This window comes from Furipterus horrens, unplaced genomic scaffold (assembly GCF_987537825.1).
Source record: "Furipterus horrens unplaced genomic scaffold, mFurHor1.1.pri manual_scaffold_4, whole genome shotgun sequence".
Taxonomy (NCBI): Eukaryota; Metazoa; Chordata; class Mammalia; order Chiroptera; family Furipteridae; genus Furipterus; species Furipterus horrens.
In genome coordinates this window covers 32,824,539-32,844,692 of record NW_028327174.1, presented here as the reverse complement: position 1 = coordinate 32,844,692, position 20,154 = coordinate 32,824,539, and the positions used below count along the sequence as shown (strand labels likewise).

Sequence of the window (20,154 nt, the reverse complement as noted above, 5' to 3'; positions counted from 1 at the left end):
CAAATTGTCAACCAAGAGTATTTCTGGAGTTGACATTTGTGATTTGTTTCCAAAAAAAGTCTAATACCCAATAATGTCTTTTTACCTTCATTTGTGCCATAAAACATCAAAGGCTTAATTCTTGTTTGTCTTTTTTTTAACCTTACCAAATAGAATAGAAGTCTCTACTACATTTCTTATGCCTACACTTCTGATCTTAGATCTCGGCGTCACTTCCTCAGAGATATTCCTTAACCATGCAGCACTTTGCCCTTTCCTATCACATTTGCTAAATCCTGGTTTGTTTTTGTTAGAACATGAGCTCCACAAGTGGGGTGCATGTCTATTTTGTTCACCAGCATATTTCTAGTATCCATAACAACAACTGGTCCATAGTAGGTGCTCAATAAATAGTTGTTGAATGAAAAGGAAAATTGGGCATCAGGGCTATTTAAGAAAAGGTACAGGTGATGTAGGCCATGGATGATGCTAAGGATAAGGGGTATCTCAGAAGCAAGATGCTGAATGGCTTTATTAATTGGCTCATATTTAAATACTGGAGAGGTCACATTTGTTCTTTAAGTTTGGGAATTAAATTGTACATTTATTATGACATTAAGGAAATGCCTCTAGGTCAGATATTGCTGAAAATTGATTAGATGCTCAACATAAATCTGGTGATTAGATGATTAACTTATTGAACACATTTTTGGTCATCTGTGCTTTGTTTGGATATAGAGAGTTGAGCAAAAGGATATGTTACCTGCAATGAGTCATACAAAATATACATTTAGAAACTTATCAGTTGATGGAAGTGGTAGATAATTTCAAAGGGCCAATGATAATTTTTTTTTTTTGTTCAAAACCTATATAAATCTTTGAAATTGAAAGTATCTCTCACAGAGACAAATGACACAGTGGTCTAGCAATATAATGATTTTTACCCATAGAATTTAATTTTTTAGGTTATTATAATGTACTCATGTCATATATTGATATAGGACTTTAGCATTTTCTGATGTTCAATACCTCATCCTATTTTAATTCTTATAATTGTACTGGGAGATACATGGGATTTATTGCCATTCCTCACTTCCACTGAAGCACTGAGAGCTTGAGGGACCTGGCAAACTGGGATCTGAATGTCGATGGTTAATGTATTGAATGATATGGTCATTAAGAAAGAAGATGGCCATTAAACAGATGGGCAGAGTGATAGGTGAAAACATTCGGACTAAGTTCCATAAGATGAATTTGTGCTTGAGCAATATTTTGAGCTCATTGCTATAGTCAATCTGCCTAATTCATCCTTTCATATAGAGTACTATTTTTTAAGGTTAGCAGAAAGAGTGTAATATAGTCTCGGATCCAATAGATATTTTCTTGCCTGGGAACGTGAAAGTACCTTTAAAGAGAAAGGATGGAGTGTCTTAATAAAAATACTTTTTACCAAAAATCATAATATTCATGTGGAAATGGATGATTAAAAGTTCTTTTTATGTAGTATATCCAGAAAGGAGAACACCTTGTTTATACATTATTCTGCTAAGCATTGACCATTGTCAAGTTGTGATATTCTGTGCTCTAAACTGACATAATGATAGTATCTCAATTAGCTTAAAAATTCAGTGTTTTCTCAATTAACGTTTTCCTCTCTGTAATGTATCACTGATCTCTTATTGTTCGTTGATGTATTACCAATGCCCCAAATAGTGTGCTTAGGCCATTCAAGAAATATTTATTGAAATGAAATTTCACTTCCAGTCAAGGCACATGCCTAGGCAGATATGGCTCACCTCTTCACACAATCACATCAAAATTACAACTAAACATAGAATAACCATCACTCAGAACCATCAGATATCAAGCTGAATAGAAGTCTGACAACTACAGAATTAAAGAAACCACATCCATCCAGGCTGGTAGGAGGGGTGCAGACATGGAACAGGCTGGTCCCACATACCCATGTGGTGGATAAAAAATTGTGAGGGATATCTCAGGAGCAAAGAGTTCCAGCCCCACACCAGACCCCTCAGCCCATGTATCCAGTGCCAGGAAGATAAGTCCCCACAACTTCTGGCTGCAAAACCAGCCAGCAATGAGTTGGTAGAAGAAACGTATGTAGCCCAAAGCAGTTCCTCTTAAAGAACCCACACACAGACTCACCTACTCAGGTTCACTCCCTCTGAGCTCCAGCACCAGGGTAGCAGCTTGAAAGGCACCAGTGGTATACAGGGAAGAACTGAAGCATCTGCCATCAAAGTGAGCAGAGGCCATTGTCCCTTTTCTAAACCCTTCCCCCATAGAACCGGCAAGCTGATGCCATATCTGAGATTCCATCAACCTGGATAACACTGTTTGACCCACCTTGGAGATCCCCAGAGGCTTTGCCCTACCCAACTTAGGGATGCACCCAAGCTGCTTTTCCATATGAATGGCTGGTCTTGGCTCATGTGACACAACTTCCTAAATCCTCTCAAACAAGCAGCAACTCGCTTCAGTGAGCCCCAGGCCCAGCACTAGCAGCAGCCAGTTTAGATTCACAGCTTGGCTTTGCCTGGGAATCTCCAAGCCCCGCACAGGTAGCAGCCATCTCAGGTTGCTTTATAGTTCAGGCAGGGTGGCCCTGAGTGTAACACAGGTGGGGGCTGACCTTGGCCTGTGCCACTTGGGAAACCCCAGTGCCAGTGCACCCAATGGGCAGCTAGAGCCCATGTTGGAGCGCCACTACCCTGACCCTGCACAGCTGATTCTCCATGGAGGGCAGAGGGTGGAGGTCAGTAGCCCCAGCCAGTCCTCCTTGCAGCTGACTGGCCTGGGTAAATCCCTCCCATTGATCTGCCAACAGCAACCAAGGCTCAACTATAAGAGGAAGGTGTACTCAGCCCACATGAAGGGCACACCTCAAGTACCTAGCTTGGGTGATAGGGGAGGCTGTGCCACTGGACCCTACAGGACACCTACTACATTAAGCCACATTACCAAGACATAGAATCAGAGCAGCTCTACCTAATATGTACATAGAAACAAACACAGGAAGGCTGCCCAAATGAAAGAACAGAACAGATCAAAACTCCAGAAAAAGAGTGAAATGAAATGGAGATAAGCAATCTATCAGATGCAAAGTTTAAAACACTGGTTATAAGGATGCTCAAGGAACTTAGTGAGAACCTCAACAGCATAAAAAAGATCCAGTCAGAAACAAAGATTACACTAATCGAAATAAAGGACAATTTATATGGAAATAGCAGTAGAGTAGATGAAGCTGAGAATCAAATCAATGATTTGGAACATAAGGAAGCAAAAAAAAAAAAAAGAAAATAATTTAATAAAATGAGGATAGTATAAGCAGCCTCTGGGACAACTTCAAGAGGTCTAGTATGTGCATAATAAGGTGTCAGAAGAAGAAGAGAAAAAGCAAGAAATTGTAAATCTATTTGAAAAAATAATGAAAGAATACTTCCTTAATTTGGTGAAGGAAATAGACATGCAAGTCCAGGAAGCACAGAGAGTCCCAAAGAAGATGGACATACAGAGGCCCACTCCAAGACACATCATAATTAAAATGCCAAAGGTTAAAGATAAAGAGAGAATCTTAAAAGTGGCAAGAGAAAAGAAGTTAACTACCTCCTAGGAGTTCCCATAAGACTGTCAGCTGATTTCTCAAAAGAAACTTTGCAGGCAAGAAGGGTTTGACTAGAAATAGTCAATGTCATGAAAAGCAGGGATATACAGCCAAGATTGCTCTACCCAGCAAAGCTATTGTTTATAGTCAAAGGGCAAATAAAGAGCTTACCAGACAAGAAGCTAAAGATTTTCATCACCAAACCATTATTATATGAAAGTTAAAGAGACTTATTTAATAGAAACTCAAAACTATGAACAATCAAATGGCAAAAAATACATATCTATCAACACTTAAATCTAAAAAACAATCTAAGCAAACAAGAAGAACCAGAGACAGAATCATGGATATGGAGAATGTTTTGATGTTTGCCAGATAGGAGAGGGTGTGGGGAATGGGTGAAGAGGTGAGGATATTAAGAAGTACAAATATTACAGAATAGCCATGGGGATGTAAAGTACAGTAAAGGAAATGGAGTAACCAGACAATTTATACACATGATCCATGGACATGAACAATAGTCGAGGGATTGCCTGAGGGATTGCCTGAGGGAGTGGCGGGGCTGGATGGAGGGGGAGAAAGGGAGGAAAATCAGGACAACTGTAATAGCATAATTAATCAGATACAATTTTAAAAAGAAAAAAAAGAAAAAGAAATGAACTTGTGTGAGGGCTACAAATTGACGAAATGAACAAGAAGTAAACATATTGCCAGGAAAAATGTCAAAAATGCCTTTTGTTTTTCTCGTGTTTTTGTTGGAAGACTTAAATTTTTTATAGTTTATTGGTTTAATTGTTAAATGTTCTGCTAATAAAATATTCCAGTTGTTCAGACAGAGTTAGATAAGTCATTGTTTTAACATGTTTTCCCCAAATCCATGGAATCTAGGTATTTCATGGCTTGAATAATTTAGTAAACTGTGCTGGAAGGACGAAAGGGATGAAAGAAGTGAAGGAGGATGAGTGGGTGACCATACCAGTGGCTCTGAGAGGTACATTACATGTATCATCTCATATAATCTCATGCCCTGGCTGAGTAGCTCCATTGGTTAGAGTGCCATCCTGATATGCCAAGGTTGTGGGTTTGATCCCCAGTCAGGGGGTCAACCAATGAAGGCATAAATGGCATAAATAAGTGGAATAACAAATTGATGTTTCCATCTTTCTCTCTCTCAAAATCAATTAAAAAAAGAAAAGCAAAACCAAAAAATCCTGTGCGATTTTATCCTCCTTTGGAGACTGAAAGTAGAATTCTGTGAGACCTAACAGCAGCCCCACAATCCCACACCTACACCTCCTGAAATTTAGTGAGTAGTGTTTGTGCCAGGTTTATCTGCTGCTGTTGATACTTCCCAGATCTGCTTGTTCTGGGCCCAGATTCTTGCCTGGAAATGTGAGGTCACCAGTCAATCCTGTCCTAGAACTTCTTTAATAACAATAAGGAGGGTTTAGTTGGTCTTTACAGGCAAACTAAATATTAGTTGAGAATGAGGGAACCCACACTTTTAAAATAAACTCTAATACATTCAAATAGATATGTAAATATACACGTATAACTCACCGAACTCAGATCAGTCTTCTGTCCTCACTGCTGAACCTAATCTGTCCTTGTTAAGGTTATCAGTGACCTCCATGTTGCTAAATTCAGTGACAATTTTCAGCTCTTTTCCTACTTAATCTATCATAGCATTTGATGCAGTTCTTCTCCTTCCTTCTGGGACAACATTTGTTTACTTGGTTTCCAAGACACCACACTTTACTGTGATTTTCTCCCATTCCCTTGGGCAATCTTTCTAAGTCTTCTTTACTGATTTCTCCTCAGTCAGCTGAAGAGTGCCCCAGGTTTCAGGTCTTAGACCTCTTCTCTGTCAACACTCATTCACCATCTAGGCACCTAACTTTAAGTACTTGCTGTATGCTGATCATTCCTAACTTTCTGTCTCCAGGAAAGACCAGTTTTCTCACTGTATCCTCATATATCCATTTCCCTACTTGACATTGCCAGTAAACTGTCTAAAGGGCATCCACACTTAACATACTTATAAGCTCCAGATCATTCACCTAAAACCTACTCCTCTAGTACTCTTTCATATCTTAATAAATGGCAAGTCCATCTTTAAAGTTGTTCAAGCCAAAAACCTTGGCATGATTCTTCATTTTTCTCTTTTTTTTCTTACCCTATTTCCATTACATCAGCAAACCCAGTCAGCTCTTCTTCCAAAATATCTTCAGAATCTGTTTACCTCTCACTACTGCCACTGTTATCACTCTAGTCTAAACCACCCAAGTCTCTAGTCTCTTGTAACAGGAAACTCCTATGTGGTCTGTTTCTTTCTGCCCATGACACCCTACAGCCTATTCACACAGCAGCAAGTTGTTCCAAAATTTTGGCATGTTGTCATCTCTGTGCTCAACATTCAGTGACTTGATTGTTATAGAATAAAACTCAGTCTTTACTGTATGCTACAAGTCCCTACAGAATTTGTTCCCCAATGTCCCCACCAGTTAACTCTCTGATCTCCTTCCTACTTCTGCCTCACCTGTTACTCATCTCCAGACACAGTGGGCTCTTTGCTCTTCCTTTCAAACCCCAGAATGTTCCCTCCTCAAGGTCTCCACCAGCAGTTCCCACCGATATAGATAAGGCTCACAGCCTCATCTCCTTTAGGGGTTTGCTTACATGACTCCTTTGAGTTCTTCCCTGACAACCTATTTAAATTGTATTTCCTGTTCAAAAGCATTTCTGGCTCCTCTACTACCAATGATTTCTTTCTCTCCACAGCCCATGTCACCACCTGGCATACCGTTGATTTTACTCATTTATCTTTATTTATCATCCATATCCCCACTAGAATTAAGCACCAGGGGAACAGGGGTTATCACTTATTTCTCTGTCGGCCAGGACAACTCCTGGAATAGTAGGTACTCAGCAAGTACTTGTACAATAAATGAATAGTTAATTTTAGCATAATACTTAAATTTCATCTAACAATTTATAGATCTAACTAATGAATTTTGCATGTTGATTTCAAACGCTCCTCTCAGGAGTGACTGAGAAGACTACCACATATAATCCTAGATCATCCTGGATGTGTTAGAGTGCTGGCCTCTGCCCACCCCTCCTCTATGTGTCTTACTCTGGAGTTCACTCTGCTGGTCTCTGTTGAGGACATGTTGGGAATTCTTAACTCTCGTGGGCAACTGAATAGGCTTCACACCTTAAGTACTGTACTTTTCTCAACTGTGTTTTCATAATTCTGGTTGTTCCTTTTACATACAAGAAATCAAGGAAGTAAAATTATCCTCTGTGCTGCATTAAGATCCTACTTAAGCTACTAATGAGCAGAAAGATTTCTCTAATTTTTTTACTTGTTTAATTATTTTACACCTGGGCAAGGCTTTTATAGTATACATTCATGTATTTATTCAAAATTTATTCTTTTGGTATAACCCATATTGTTTACTTCAGATTCATCCAGGATGGCCTACTTAATATCACCATTGTTATTTCATGTACCAGTTAAATATACAGTGTAGTCTCCTAAAGAACTCCATCCATTGTGCAGTTTCAGCAAGCAGGAAATTCTGTACCTGGCGGTTCTTGCTGATCTAGCTAAAGGAGACCGGGTGACGCATTTCACTTTCAGGGACTATTGCTGGGTTTTGATATTCCCTGATACTATAAATAGCACTTCAGAACACTCAGGTACAGTGAATATTTTCTTTGCAGTCCAGTTCCATGTTTGCAGAAAGAAAGTCACATGCTGTCTGGTTCAGTTACAAGTCACTTGCCCCTCAGTGCCTCCTAAGTTCTAGACAGGCCCACCCAGCATGTTCTGTTGCTTATAAATGCAGCATTGGCTCTCAGCATACTTTGTGCCTTTGCTCTGGCTGCTTTCTCTGTCTGGCCAAACTGCTCATCCTTTAAGAATCATCACGAGTGAGAAAGCTTTCCCTGAGTCGATTTGGCAGAAATGCTTTCTTGCTCTTCTATAGGATCCTCCACAGTGTTTGGAGCAGACCCTACAGCGATTTCAGCATTGCATTAGAGTCCGTTACATAAGTGTATCTTCACACTCCCCTCACATTTCGAATTGTGAATCCTGAGGCCTGTGAGTTCTGTATCCTTGTATCAACGCACCAGGGTTAGCATAGGAAATGCTCAGCAATATTTGTTGAGTGAATATAACCAATTGTATGAATAAATGAGATTGCATTTGTTCCCAGTTTAATGCCTTTAAAAATATTTCTATGTGTAGCTTGGATTTTTCTTTTCTTTTTCCCTAGCAGTCACTACTTTGTACATGGCCAATTTGATACAGAAAAAAGGTGTTTATTTAAATATACTTAAGAGAGTTTTTTTTTTTTTTTTTTTTTTTAATTCAAAGGAACAGGCTAGTTTGTTCCTTACAAACTTCTTGCCTCTTTCTTTCTACATGTTCCCTTCACTCTGCCCAGTCTTCAAATTCCTCCAAAGGGTCTGCTGTAAACAATGATTTTGTGAGCAGTTGTGTGTTCTCTGCAGTGAAAACCCGCCTTGTTTTCTGTTGCTAGGCAACCCCATTCCAGCTGCCCTTGAAGAAATGTGCGGTGGTGGGAAATGGTGGGATTCTGAAGAAGAGTGGCTGTGGCCGTCAAATAGATGAAGCAAATTTTGTCATGCGGTAAGAGAGAGCACCCACAGTGTGGCCTCTGCCTTTTCTCCTTTTCCCGACCCCTCCCACAAGCCCTGGGGCCTTTAGAAACTAGTCACTTGTGATTAATCAGTTGTAGCTGCTCTTTAGCTTCCCTTCAAGTTCATATACAAGTGTGTTCAGGAGAAGGGCCAGGGGAGCAAGGGAACCTGCCCCAAGAAAGCACAAAGCAGAGAAAGGTTCAGAGGTCATAGGCAGACCCCTGAAGTGGAAACACGCAGATTTTATTTTAGATGACACAGTTGGGCAATTAGAACTTTAAACATTTTTCTGAAGACTTAAGTCTATGAATAAACATTTTAATTTATTCATTTCATATTATAGCATTCTTTGTTTTTCACAAAAACATTTTTAAGTAGTCAGTAAGATTTGAAGAGGGATTTGGTCTGTGCCTGATGAGGAAAACTGGGAGGCAGGAGAGGGAGTAAATTTGGAGTGAGGAGCAAGCTTGAAATAAAGGCCTGAGCAGAGCGGTGATGTGTGCATCTTCCAGCAGCGAACAGGAGGCTTCTGCAGCGGCAGGTAAAGGAATTGCTAAAACACCTCCAACCGAGGGTAGAGACCATCAAACTGTAGTGGCACCGACCTGTCTTGTTAGGCGACTTTGACCAGAAGTGAGGAAAGCATATCATTGGATTGACACAAGCTGGGCATTGTCTGAGTGAAAGGGAAGAAGGATAGAGAGCGACAGCATGTAGGGTCCTGGCTGGAGAGCATGCGCAGTGAAGTGACACACCTTGAAGTCTGGCTGGCTAGAAGTGGGTCCTGAGAGGCATGAAGGAGAGGGAGGGGGGAGCCACATGAGGCAAATGCTAGCATCCTTTAGAGCCTGCTGGGGGTGTGTGGTGAGCATTAAAGAGAGGTGGGACATGAGAGCCAAAGTCAAAGAATAGCCTGCTGGAGCATATAATTTTGGAGCTTCTTGTGTGGATGTTCAGATGTGTTGTGGAAAAATAAGATATTTGTTACTGAAGAAATTGAAGGAACACAGAGGATGGAAAGCTGAGCAAAGAAGAAGGGGGATTTGGTTTATGTGTTCATTTTTAAGGATAACAGTAATGGTTTAAATGGCAAACGGTAGGTGAGAGAACACTAAACCACCTTTGAGCTCGGAGCTAAGCAGAGAAGGGGAAAGTAAAAACTATCTGAGGGTGTTTCGGGGAAAGCCATGTACATGGGGGAAGACCAGGTTTCCTCTCAGAGAAGGAGAGTTGGGTTTCTTTTGAAAAAGATTTTATTTATTTATTTTTAGCAAAAAGGGAAGGAAGGGAGGAAAAGAGTGAGAGAAACATCTATATGAGAGAGACACATCAATCACTTGCCTTTCATACATGCCCCAACTGGAGACTGAAGTGGCATCCCAGGCATGTGCCCTGACCTGGAATCAAACCTGCGACCTTTTGCTTTGCAGGACAATGCCTGTAGGACAGCATTTTCCTCTCCATTGCAGATTATTATTATTATAATCCTCCTCCTCCTCCTCCTCCTCCTCCTCATCATCATCATCATCATCAATATATACAAACAATAGGAAAATGGAGAAGATAAAAATATAATTCTGTTCATTCGAGTCAATATAATTTTTGTTTATTGGGTATCTACACTATATTAGGACTTAGCCAGACCTGGAAATGATATGTTGAACAATTCTGTCATGGGCTTAAAACCTGGAGGTGTGCTAGTGCTGTGGTGGGGTAATTCAGAGACAGACAGTAGCAGAAGGGCGGTGGTGCATAGCTGGGACTTCCTGAGGAAAAGTGGTGTCTGAGATGAGCCATTCCACCCTGGGCCACAGGAAGAGCCTTTTGCAAGGCTTTAATGTGGGAAAGACACCATGGGCCATCACAGTGTCGTGAGTCATAGGAATGGTGTGAGGTGGGGCTGGAGACATATTTCAACTATAGGAATGGAAACAGTGCCTGGAGAGAGTAGATATAAGAACAGAGATCCTGGGGCAGATTCAGGTACTTACTTCAACACATTGGCATTAGGCAGAGGCTGAAAAACCAGTGAAGAAAGAGTGGTAGGAAGGCAGGCCCTCGTCACAAACCGGCTCTGTAATCCACAGCAAGTCATTTTACCCTTGCTGGGGCTCAGCTTTCTAATATACTTGAGGAGGTGGGAGCAGACAATTCCTTAAGCCTTTTCACTGTAGAAACTCTGATTCTATCTGTGATTGTATGAATACTATATCATTGTAACACAGTTCATGTAGTCTAGTTTAAACTTTCAAACTGCTCTTGATTATAAATTCATTTACTCTTTCCAAAAGCTGTATAAGGAAGAAAGAATGGATAATGTTATGCTCACAGATTCAGGGAAGTTAAATGACTTCAAGAGGTTCTTAATGCAATGCAGAAGGAGGCTATACAGTAAATGTTTCTTTATATTGGTTTGGCTAAAAAGTTCATTTGATTATTTCTCTGAGACAGCTCTAGTAGTGCTTAGTTGTCTTTAACTTCATTCAAAGTAATTTTGTTAGATTGGATTGTGACAGTTGTCATATCAGTGTGCATTTAAAAAAAACATCAAAATTGGCGAATTTTTGTGTAGCCATTTTAATATCAAAGATGGAAGAAAATATTCAACATTTTGGCATATTATGCTTTATTATTTCAAGAAAGCTAAAAATGCAACTGAAATGCAAAAAAAAAAAAAAAATTGTGCAGTGTATAGAGAAGGTGCTATGACTGATCGGATGTGTCAGAAGTGGTTTGCAAAGTTTTGTGCTGGAGATTTCTTGCCAGACTATGATCCATGGTCGGGTAGACCAGTTGAAGTTGATAGTGATCAAATCAAGGCATTGAGAACAATCAACATTATACCACGTGGATGATAGCTGACATACTTGAAAAATATCCCAATCAATTAAGTTATTGGTGAAAATGAATAATGTATTTTATTTTATGGAGAAAACCATATGGACTTTTTGGCCAACTGGATATTATTCCTGAGTGTATATGTGTGTGTCTCTACATTTAGGAAGATGGATACTTTAAAGGTAAAATGTGTAAGACTAGAGCTAAGCACCTTAGGGGGTTATCTTGCAGGACCGCATTTATTCCCAGTAATCCTGACTAAGTTTGAGTTGTAAACAATCTGGTGTTGATATATTTAAGTTCAGAATTAATGGGTTCCTATGATTAGGGTGGTCAATGCAGTATTAAGTATAATGTTCATAAATGGATAAAGGCAGTGAGGATTGAAAAGAATTCAAAGAAGATAGCATCATAACTAGAGGTATGTGTGCATGTGCCTCTGATTTAATTTCAAGGATAATGCTATTTTCATAACACATTTGAATTTTTAAAAAGCTGTATTTATGGTTTACAATATGGAAGTAATTAAATGTTGATAAATTATTTAAAAATTATTTTTATTGGATAATTTATGGATTTATTTATGAATGGCTGCTTAATACACATTTTGGGTACCTTTAGAAAATTGAGATAGTAACATCTATTCACGATTCAACATTTAGTGAGTAAATATGTCTGGGAACACATAGCATGTCTGGTTCTAGACTATAGGGTATGTGGACAGTTGCAGGCAGTTATAGCCTTACCTCTACACAGTGATACACCAGAGGAGATAGAGTTCAAAATATCTTTCAGGATTACAATATAACAGTGCCATAATTTTCTTTGCTTAGATATTTTCAAAGTACATCTTCTAATGTGAAAAATCAATTGACCATTTTTTTGAAGTAAACATTTTCTCTATAACCAAAAACAAAACTTTAAAAAATAATATTGTAGAATCAAATTTATCTGGAAGACCTGCAAGACAGAGATAAGAATGACTACATCTTAGAGAGGAATTGGGTGGCTCAGGAACACAAATTAGAGCACCATAATTTTGGTGCCTTTGAATTATGCTGAAGTATGTGTTTTGAACACTTAAGTATACATTAAAATTAAAAAATAATATTATGATTTTTTTTTACTTAAAGATTCCTCTCCATCAAGCTTATTCCCCACCCACCTCCATGCCCCAATTCAAAGAATATTTCATTTTTCATTAGTTCTGTGATTGCATCATTTAGGATCATGAGCACAGTTACTAAGACATTTTAGTCATTAATATCTGTTAATTGTGCCAACAAGCAGTAATGCAAAATTTGAAACACTTTCACACAATTGTGCCTTATTAGAAACAATTTGACTGTATTAAATGTGCCTTTTATGTAAATCTATGTAATTATCAATTTAGGAGTTGAGGAGCTAAAATTATAGTGTGCTTTTTTGAGAAAGGAGCTACAGGGGAGGTCATAGACATTTGCACTTGAAGACAAAGTTTACCCAAGGAACATAAAGAAGATATTCACATCAAAATATAATTTCATTATTTTATAGAAAAACATTTATAAAATATTGTCTTTATTGTTTTAAGAATTCCCTCTGCTGGAGGATTTGGCAGTCAATATCTGCAAGTTTTTCTTGAGTTTTTCCTCTGTAATAGGAGTTATGAAGGAACCTAGACATATGAGCCATGGTTCTACATACAAGGAACACACAGAAAAGCAAAGTATTTTCTTCATTTAATAATGACAAAGCAGGTAGACTGCACTCTTTAACAATATTCAGTTTATAGTTTTAATATAAATTGGTTGATTTGCAAATGTTACGAAGGACCACCAAGATCAAAGCTTCTTCAAGAGGCAAATCTCCAAATTTTAGCCTTTGTTTTATCCTGGAAGTTATCTTCATGTTTGCAAAGATCAATTAAATTGCAAGACCACAGTCAGCTTCCTGCGGGATGAGCCTGATTGTTAATGCATAAGTTCACTCCCTCCTCCTAAGTGTCCTCAGAAACCACATGGGATGTGGTGTGAAGACACCACAAGGGTAGGCTCTGCGACTTGGCTTCTCATGGGCTCCCCACAGTGCATATTGTGTTTGTTCTCAATGGGCACTCAGCAAAATTCACTGACTAGCTGAATACTGTGGGTAGCTGCCAGAAGAACTAGTATCTCATTACCAAAGAACAGATGAAGGGACAATTCCAAATCAAGTGAGACAGCTTTCCACCCAGAATACTTTGAGGTGGTAGGAGTCAACATCAGGGAACTTGAGCTGACCAGCTGAGTGGGTGCCCAGACATCTCCATGTCCTGGAGAAAATTTGTAGGAAAAATGTATTAGTTGGGGACCTGCAGAGACATTAATATTTGTAAGATCTCTTTACCTACAAATAAACGATGCTTTAGCTTGTTGACGTAATAAAAAGTTAATGATGCCTTGATTTGGTAGAAGTCAGGTTAGAGATACAGGTGGAGAGGAGAAATTAGGACACAGAAATAAAATAAAAACTAATGGAAACTGTAGATTCATTTGGGGTCGTCATAAATAATAAATGTATAATTATGTTTATATGCTACTTCTGGTATGTGGCATTCTTGAGCTTTTGCTATATGTGAGACATCAAGGTTTAATCTTTACAATGTTATTAGAAAGGCAAAGTCACTATCTTCATTTTGTATAATAGGGAAACTGAGGCCAGAAAGAGGAATTAACTTGTCTAATTTCCCACCGGCAGACAAGCCATGGGATTTGGATTTGCAGTTGCCATTTTTTCCATTGTAAACATTCATAAGTCATTTGTGGCCAAGGAAAGTAGGCCAGGGCGGAAGTGGTTTGTGTGTGTGTGTGTGCCACCAAGGAAACATCACCTATACTCATTCCCTTAGCTGACCTGGGTTGGTGGAGAATCATTGCATTTCTCTAGATTACATATCATTATGATTTCACTTGTAATCAACCCACACATTGGCCATGTACACAAAAGTGAGACAGGCATTGATTTAGCACATTATAATAGTACATTCAAGGCAGAGTTTGTTCTGAATGTACTATTATAATTTAGAATTTGGTAAAAGAAGGAAAAACACAAACAAATACAATCCCCGCCCCCCTCAACCCCCATCTCTTGAGGTTTATAGGTATGCAGAACACAGTGCAGGTCCTGTATCCGCTAGTGTACCACACCCTCCTCAGCTCTTATTTCAAGTCTAGCACTTCCTGTCCTCCCACCTCAGAAATATTTTGAATGGAGTAAATTCATTCTAAATACACCTCTTTCTTTTCACAGACCATTTACCTCTCCGGCTGATGTTTTCTTTATTCTAAAACAGGACTAGTTTTCATGACAGTGTTTTTAAGATGATGATTGTCATCTGATGTCCATTAAAAGGGAGAGATGGCAAAATTGTAAAATTCTTATTTGTTATGATAACTGATGATTTGAAAATAGGAAAATCATTCTAAAATGCTTGTTCTTGTATCCCTAGATGCAATCTTCCTCCCTTATCAAGTGAATACACAAAAGATGTTGGCTCCAGAAGTCATCTAGTGACAGCTAACCCCAGCATAATTCGGCAAAGGTAAGCATTTATGACTTTTGTTGGTGAGGAACTGACGAGGAAGATTTGTGAAGTATTTAGCATCTTAAAGGCAGTGAGCATGACTCAGTTTAGGAAACAAAGAAGAAAACCATCTGGACAGGCAGGAAGGATGAAGAAAGGAATTGTAAATAAACTAGGCAGAATTATGGAAATCCAAACACTATTTCACACTTCAGCTGGGATTCTGTTTCTTGCCTTCAGAGATGGTAGAAATAACATGAAGATCCATGGTTTTGCTCAAAGACACAACACAATATCCTGCTTACTCATTGCTACTACTTCCCAATTTGTTGGCTTCAGTCTGAACTCATTGATTGGCATTGATTGTTGAACCGAACTAATATCAGATTTATTAAGCATAAAAACAAGGAGACGGCCAATCTACTGCATATGCATGCATGAAAATAGCAATGTTGTCAGAATGTATAGGCATGTACGGTGATATGATATTATAGTACATTATATTCAATCAGATTTGGGAAAGCAGATGGAAAATTCTCACTGTAGCATTGATTTCAGAAATGTTGGCAGCTCTGGTGGAGCTTCTGCGGGTCATTTTCTAGCTGATGAAGCTCATCAGTAAGCTGTGGAGAATGACTCAATCTCTGTGCAAAGACGATTCAGACGTTGCCTTTAGACTCTTTTGTATAGCTAGCAAGTAAGAGTGAAATACACACCCTTCCAAAATGTTCCATTTACATCCTCTTCAGTCATGGATAAGACTGGCTGTTTCCTAATCCTGAAAACAACATTATGTACTATTAGTTTTTTAAATTTTTGTTAGTTTGTTGGGTGAAAAATGGTACATTATTTACTTATTTATGTATTTATTCTGAATACAAGAAGGGCTGAGTGGGTATTGGCTATTTGTGCTTTTGTGAATTGCCTATTTATATTTCTTGTTCATTTTTTGCTTTAAAAATACCTTTCTGTTGATTTATAGGGACTGTTTATATTATAGATATTAAGTCTTTGTTTGCTATATATATGTAACAAATATTTTCTTCTAGTCTGTTATACATTTTTTAACTTATGCCCTATCAAAATTTAACTTTTTTTATGCAGTGAAATTTGTTAATTTTTTCCTTTATGGTTTCTTTTTATTAAAAAATCTTTTTTTGGATGATCTTTCTTATCCATATCTCCCCCAATGGGAAAATACCATACTGTATTTATCTAGTACATTTGTAGTTTCATTTTTCATATTAAAGAAATTTAGTGCATGTGTATGTAGTTATTTTTATAACAATAATTTTGTTTTCAACAAAACATATATTCATTACCAGAATTTAAAACAAAAGAGACAAAGTACAAAAGAGGTAAACAAAAAAATTCACCCCAAACCTCATCATTTGAAAATAATGGTAATTAATAATAGGTAAGCTTTTCCAGATATTTCATATGTTCACAGAACTTTGAAGCTATTGTTTCATTATCTTCTTAGATTCCAGTGTTGCCAATAAGAAGTCTAATAGGAGTCTATTTTTTCTTCGAAGGAAACCTTTTCTCTCTTCACTGTTACATTTCAGAAGTTTATTATTTAAATTCAGATAGTTTACCAACATATATCTTAGAATGAGTCTTTTTTAAATTAATGTTGCTTAGCACATTAATAAGAAGTTCTTTTACTTGGAAGACTTGAGTTTTAGTGATGAAAATTCTGTACTCTAAAGCGAGATGACTTGGGTTTTACTCCCTGTTCGCCCACGTGTTACTTAACACTGTCTCCTTCAGTTTCCTCATCTGTAAATCAGGATAATAATACTTCTATTATAGTGAATTACACTACATATGTATGTATATGTATATTTGTGTGTACATTGTATGTGTGTATATACCTTTATATATTGAAATTATTTATAATGCTTAGAACAGTGCCTGGTATACTGTAAGCACCATATAAGCATTAGCTATCATGAGTATTACTTTTTAAAAAATCTCTGAGCACTCTCTTATGTGTGCCACATGCCGTTAAGTAAGCTTCAGTACCTGGTGACCTTACGAATGAGCGATGTCCACAATGTCTTGTCCTCAACACCCCTGCTCAGTTCCTGTAGACTCATATTTGGTCTTCCTCTTTTCCTGCTGTCTTCTATTTTTCCTGCCATCATTGTCTTTTCCTAAGAAACTTGCCTTCTCATGATGTGCCTCAAGTAGGATAGATTAGAATCTCTGTCTTATATGTCTGACTACTTCCTCTTACTCATTGTATTTGCTCCTTTTTTCTAGTCTTCCTATTATGTGGATATTAGAACTTTTAGATTGATTATCCAAGGTTTCTAACTCTTTTCTTGTAGCTGTATGTGTGTGTATTTTGTGTTCCAAGAATAACCCTTTTCAGCTCACTAAATCATATTCCAGCTGTGTCCATTCTGCTATATAAAATACCATTTTCATTTTTTAAAATAATGTTTTTATTTTCTGTGAGTCTAATTATTTCATTTTAAAGCAGCATACTTTTAATGGATGTGCTGTCCTCTTAAATTTTATCAAGATTATTAATGGACTTAAAAGTTTTGTGCTTTTACTTATTTCTGTCTTCCAGATTATCTCCTTTGTTTTTTAATTTAATGATACATATATGATTTGACTGTTTTAAAATTTGAATTTTAGTTTTCTATTCATTTTTGTATGATGTCTGTTTGCTGTTAGTGAATATAGGTGTATTACTTTCATAATAAACTATTAGTTTTTAAAATGCCACTGAAAACCAAAAATGCCATTCAAATTTGTGAGTAAATAAATGAATGTCCAAAGATTATCTTGATACTTAATTTTTAGTGTGACTTGTTTTTTTTAAGTATATTTTATTGATTATATTGTTACAATAGTTCCAATTTTTTCCCCCTTTGCTCCCCTCTGCCCAGTACCCACCTTCCCCCAGCAATCCCACCTCCCTTAGTTCATGTCCATGGGTTGTGCATACAAGTTCTCTGGCTTCACCCTTTCCTATATTATTATTTTTAAAATTATTTTAAAATAATTAATTAATTATAACAATAAAAATTAACAATCCCCGCCTTTCAGACTTAAGACCCTTTATAATCTTATAAAGGACAATGGGCAAAGGTCTCATGCTCCTCTAGCTGCTTCAAGCTGGACATAGCCATCGTCCTACCTACCCTTGGATCTAGGTCCCTAATAAGAGTGGGGGTGTGGAGGGCAGGGTGGCCTTCCCACATGGGGAAGGATCGTGCAGACTCCAGGTCAGTTGGCTGTCCCCAGACAATGTCGTGCTTGGTTTAACAGGCTGGCATCCTAGTTATATTTTGGGGCAACAGATCTGGCAACAGGGTTAAAAGGCATCATTCAATCCATAAACACTAGGTGACAAAGTCAGGTATTAATTTTTCAATGTCCCACATTAGGGGAAAAAGGGGCTTCTTTGGAGGAAGGTGTGCCAGGCATATCACACCTGTCCAAAACCCTTTTGCCCACTATACTTGTTTGGGCTGAGGGGAATATTTTAGGTTTCCACCCTCTCAGACCTCTGGGCCCTTTCTGTCCAAGCCATTAGGATAGAAAAGAGAAACCAGTTTTAAAGTGAAGCCCACAGACCACCCTGTTCTTCACCAACCCAGCCACTTAGTTCAGCCAAACCATTGAGTCTCAGGAGGCAGTGATGCAGACAGGGTTAAGTGAGGCCTATATGTACAGACAATCACTCAGGTAATGAGATCATAGGCTTATGCCCTATGAAAACAGAAAACACATGTTAATTTACGCAATATAACCCACAAACCAGTCTCTAAAACTGCAAGATTGTTTTATTGGAAAGACATCCAGTTGCAAGGCATTTGACATTTTCCTTGCCTGTAAATTAAGCATCTTTGATGATGTCACAGACCTAGTTTAATTTTCAAATGAAAACAAACTTTAAATGAAAATAAATTTTAAAGACAGCTGCACTACTTTATAGCCTACCGCTGAGCATTGTGATTTTCCTTGAATTGTGATTTTTCTCTTTAAGATTACCCTCCTTGTCATTAATTAAAAGGACTGAATTAAGTCTATTTTTAATGTGTTCATTTGCATAAACTACAACAAGAGCAGCAAATGATCACTTATGATCTTTACATCTACTTTGCTGGAATTTACACGAGGAACCTTTAGGGTGACTTTCAGTCTGCCCTTCAGGACACAGGAGCTGAGCCACATACTTGGCATTCAGCCTTGCCTATAAACACCTGTCTTTTCCAAGTCCTTTGAGTTTTCCATTGTGCCTTAAGGTCTCTTCTAGCCATCTTTCAGGAAAGCAGCCTTTATTCCTTCCCTGGAAAGATTGCCATGGACCACACAACCAATCAAGGTACCAGGCCTTTTTTCTCATGGGCTTTTATTGCCTTCGAAAGTCAATCCTAGTTCCTCAGGGCTTTTTGGTAACAACCAGAGCCCAAGCATGTCCTCTCTAGGCATGACATTCCAGTCAAAGTCGTGGTCAACAAAACCTTTATTAACAACTGTTCTTATTAATTTTATGCAAAGAACCTTATATCATTGCTTACTTCTTCAGAATGCTAAATTCTGGAGGGATCAGGTAGGGAGAAAAATATAGTGTAAAGGAAAATCCTTGTCCTTCTAATATTCACTAAAATTGCATTTCCATTCTTTACATTTTGTTTTTTTGTTCACTTTCCTACATGTGAGGGTTTTTTTGTGGGGGAGGGGGTGGTTGCTGGCTCAGTTATTAATTTATTTTGCTTTCATTTTTTTCCCCCACTAAAAATTTTTGTTTGTTTGTTTTTCTATTATGGTTGTCCCACTTTTTTCCTATTGGTTCCTGATGTAGCTAATGTAGAATGAGAAAACAAAACATCATTTTTTATAGCTTAATTATTGACTCCTACACAATTCTTGTATGTGTGCATTTATTTACTTACTATTTTTTATGAGAGTCTGATCAGGAGGATGGCAGAGAATATCCAATGATGATTGTGTCTCTTTAATTAAGTGGTTTGGAGTTCTGGGAAGTTTTTAAACTTGAGGTGAGCTTCTCTTTGGTTCAAGAGAATGAACAAAAGGACAAGAGAATTTACATAAATATTATTTGATTATTTAAATTTTAAAAATTTTTACATAATAACAAATAGTTAAGAAGCTGCCAAAAACAAGTATGAGAAGATTCTATGTACTCTTCATTCAGTTTTGCCTGATGAAAACATCTTGCATAATCATAGTATAATACTAACTATTATTTTAATTTGGGAATAACTTTTAAGAATTACTAAATGTTCTTGTGCAGGAAAATGAGACATTCAAAGGGTAAAGATTTTATTTTCCTACCTATGTGGAGTTGGTGGTAAGATTTTAAAAGGAAGGTGAAAATAATATAGCAAGATTTAGAGCAGGATGAGATAGAGGTTGTAATTGTGTTTTGGAGAAAAATTACAAAAACTACAGGAGAAAGGAAAGGTTAAAAAGTTAAATACTTAAGAGGAAAAGTAAACTTATTGGT

The 20,154-nt window shown here is 37.7% G+C and overlaps 1 protein-coding gene across 1 annotated transcript in view; it reads left to right on the top strand.

Annotated features, from left to right (window-relative positions):
- Positions 1 to 20,154, top strand: part of ST8SIA1 (ST8 alpha-N-acetyl-neuraminide alpha-2,8-sialyltransferase 1) — a 127,940-nt gene that overhangs the window by 66,112 nt on the left and 41,674 nt on the right. Inside the window, exons 3-4 of the mRNA XM_090275483.1 lie at positions 8,158 to 8,267; positions 14,586 to 14,678. Coding sequence (XP_090131609.1) covers positions 8,158 to 8,267; positions 14,586 to 14,678 — 203 coding nt within the window. The remainder of the gene's footprint in view (positions 1 to 8,157; positions 8,268 to 14,585; positions 14,679 to 20,154) is intronic.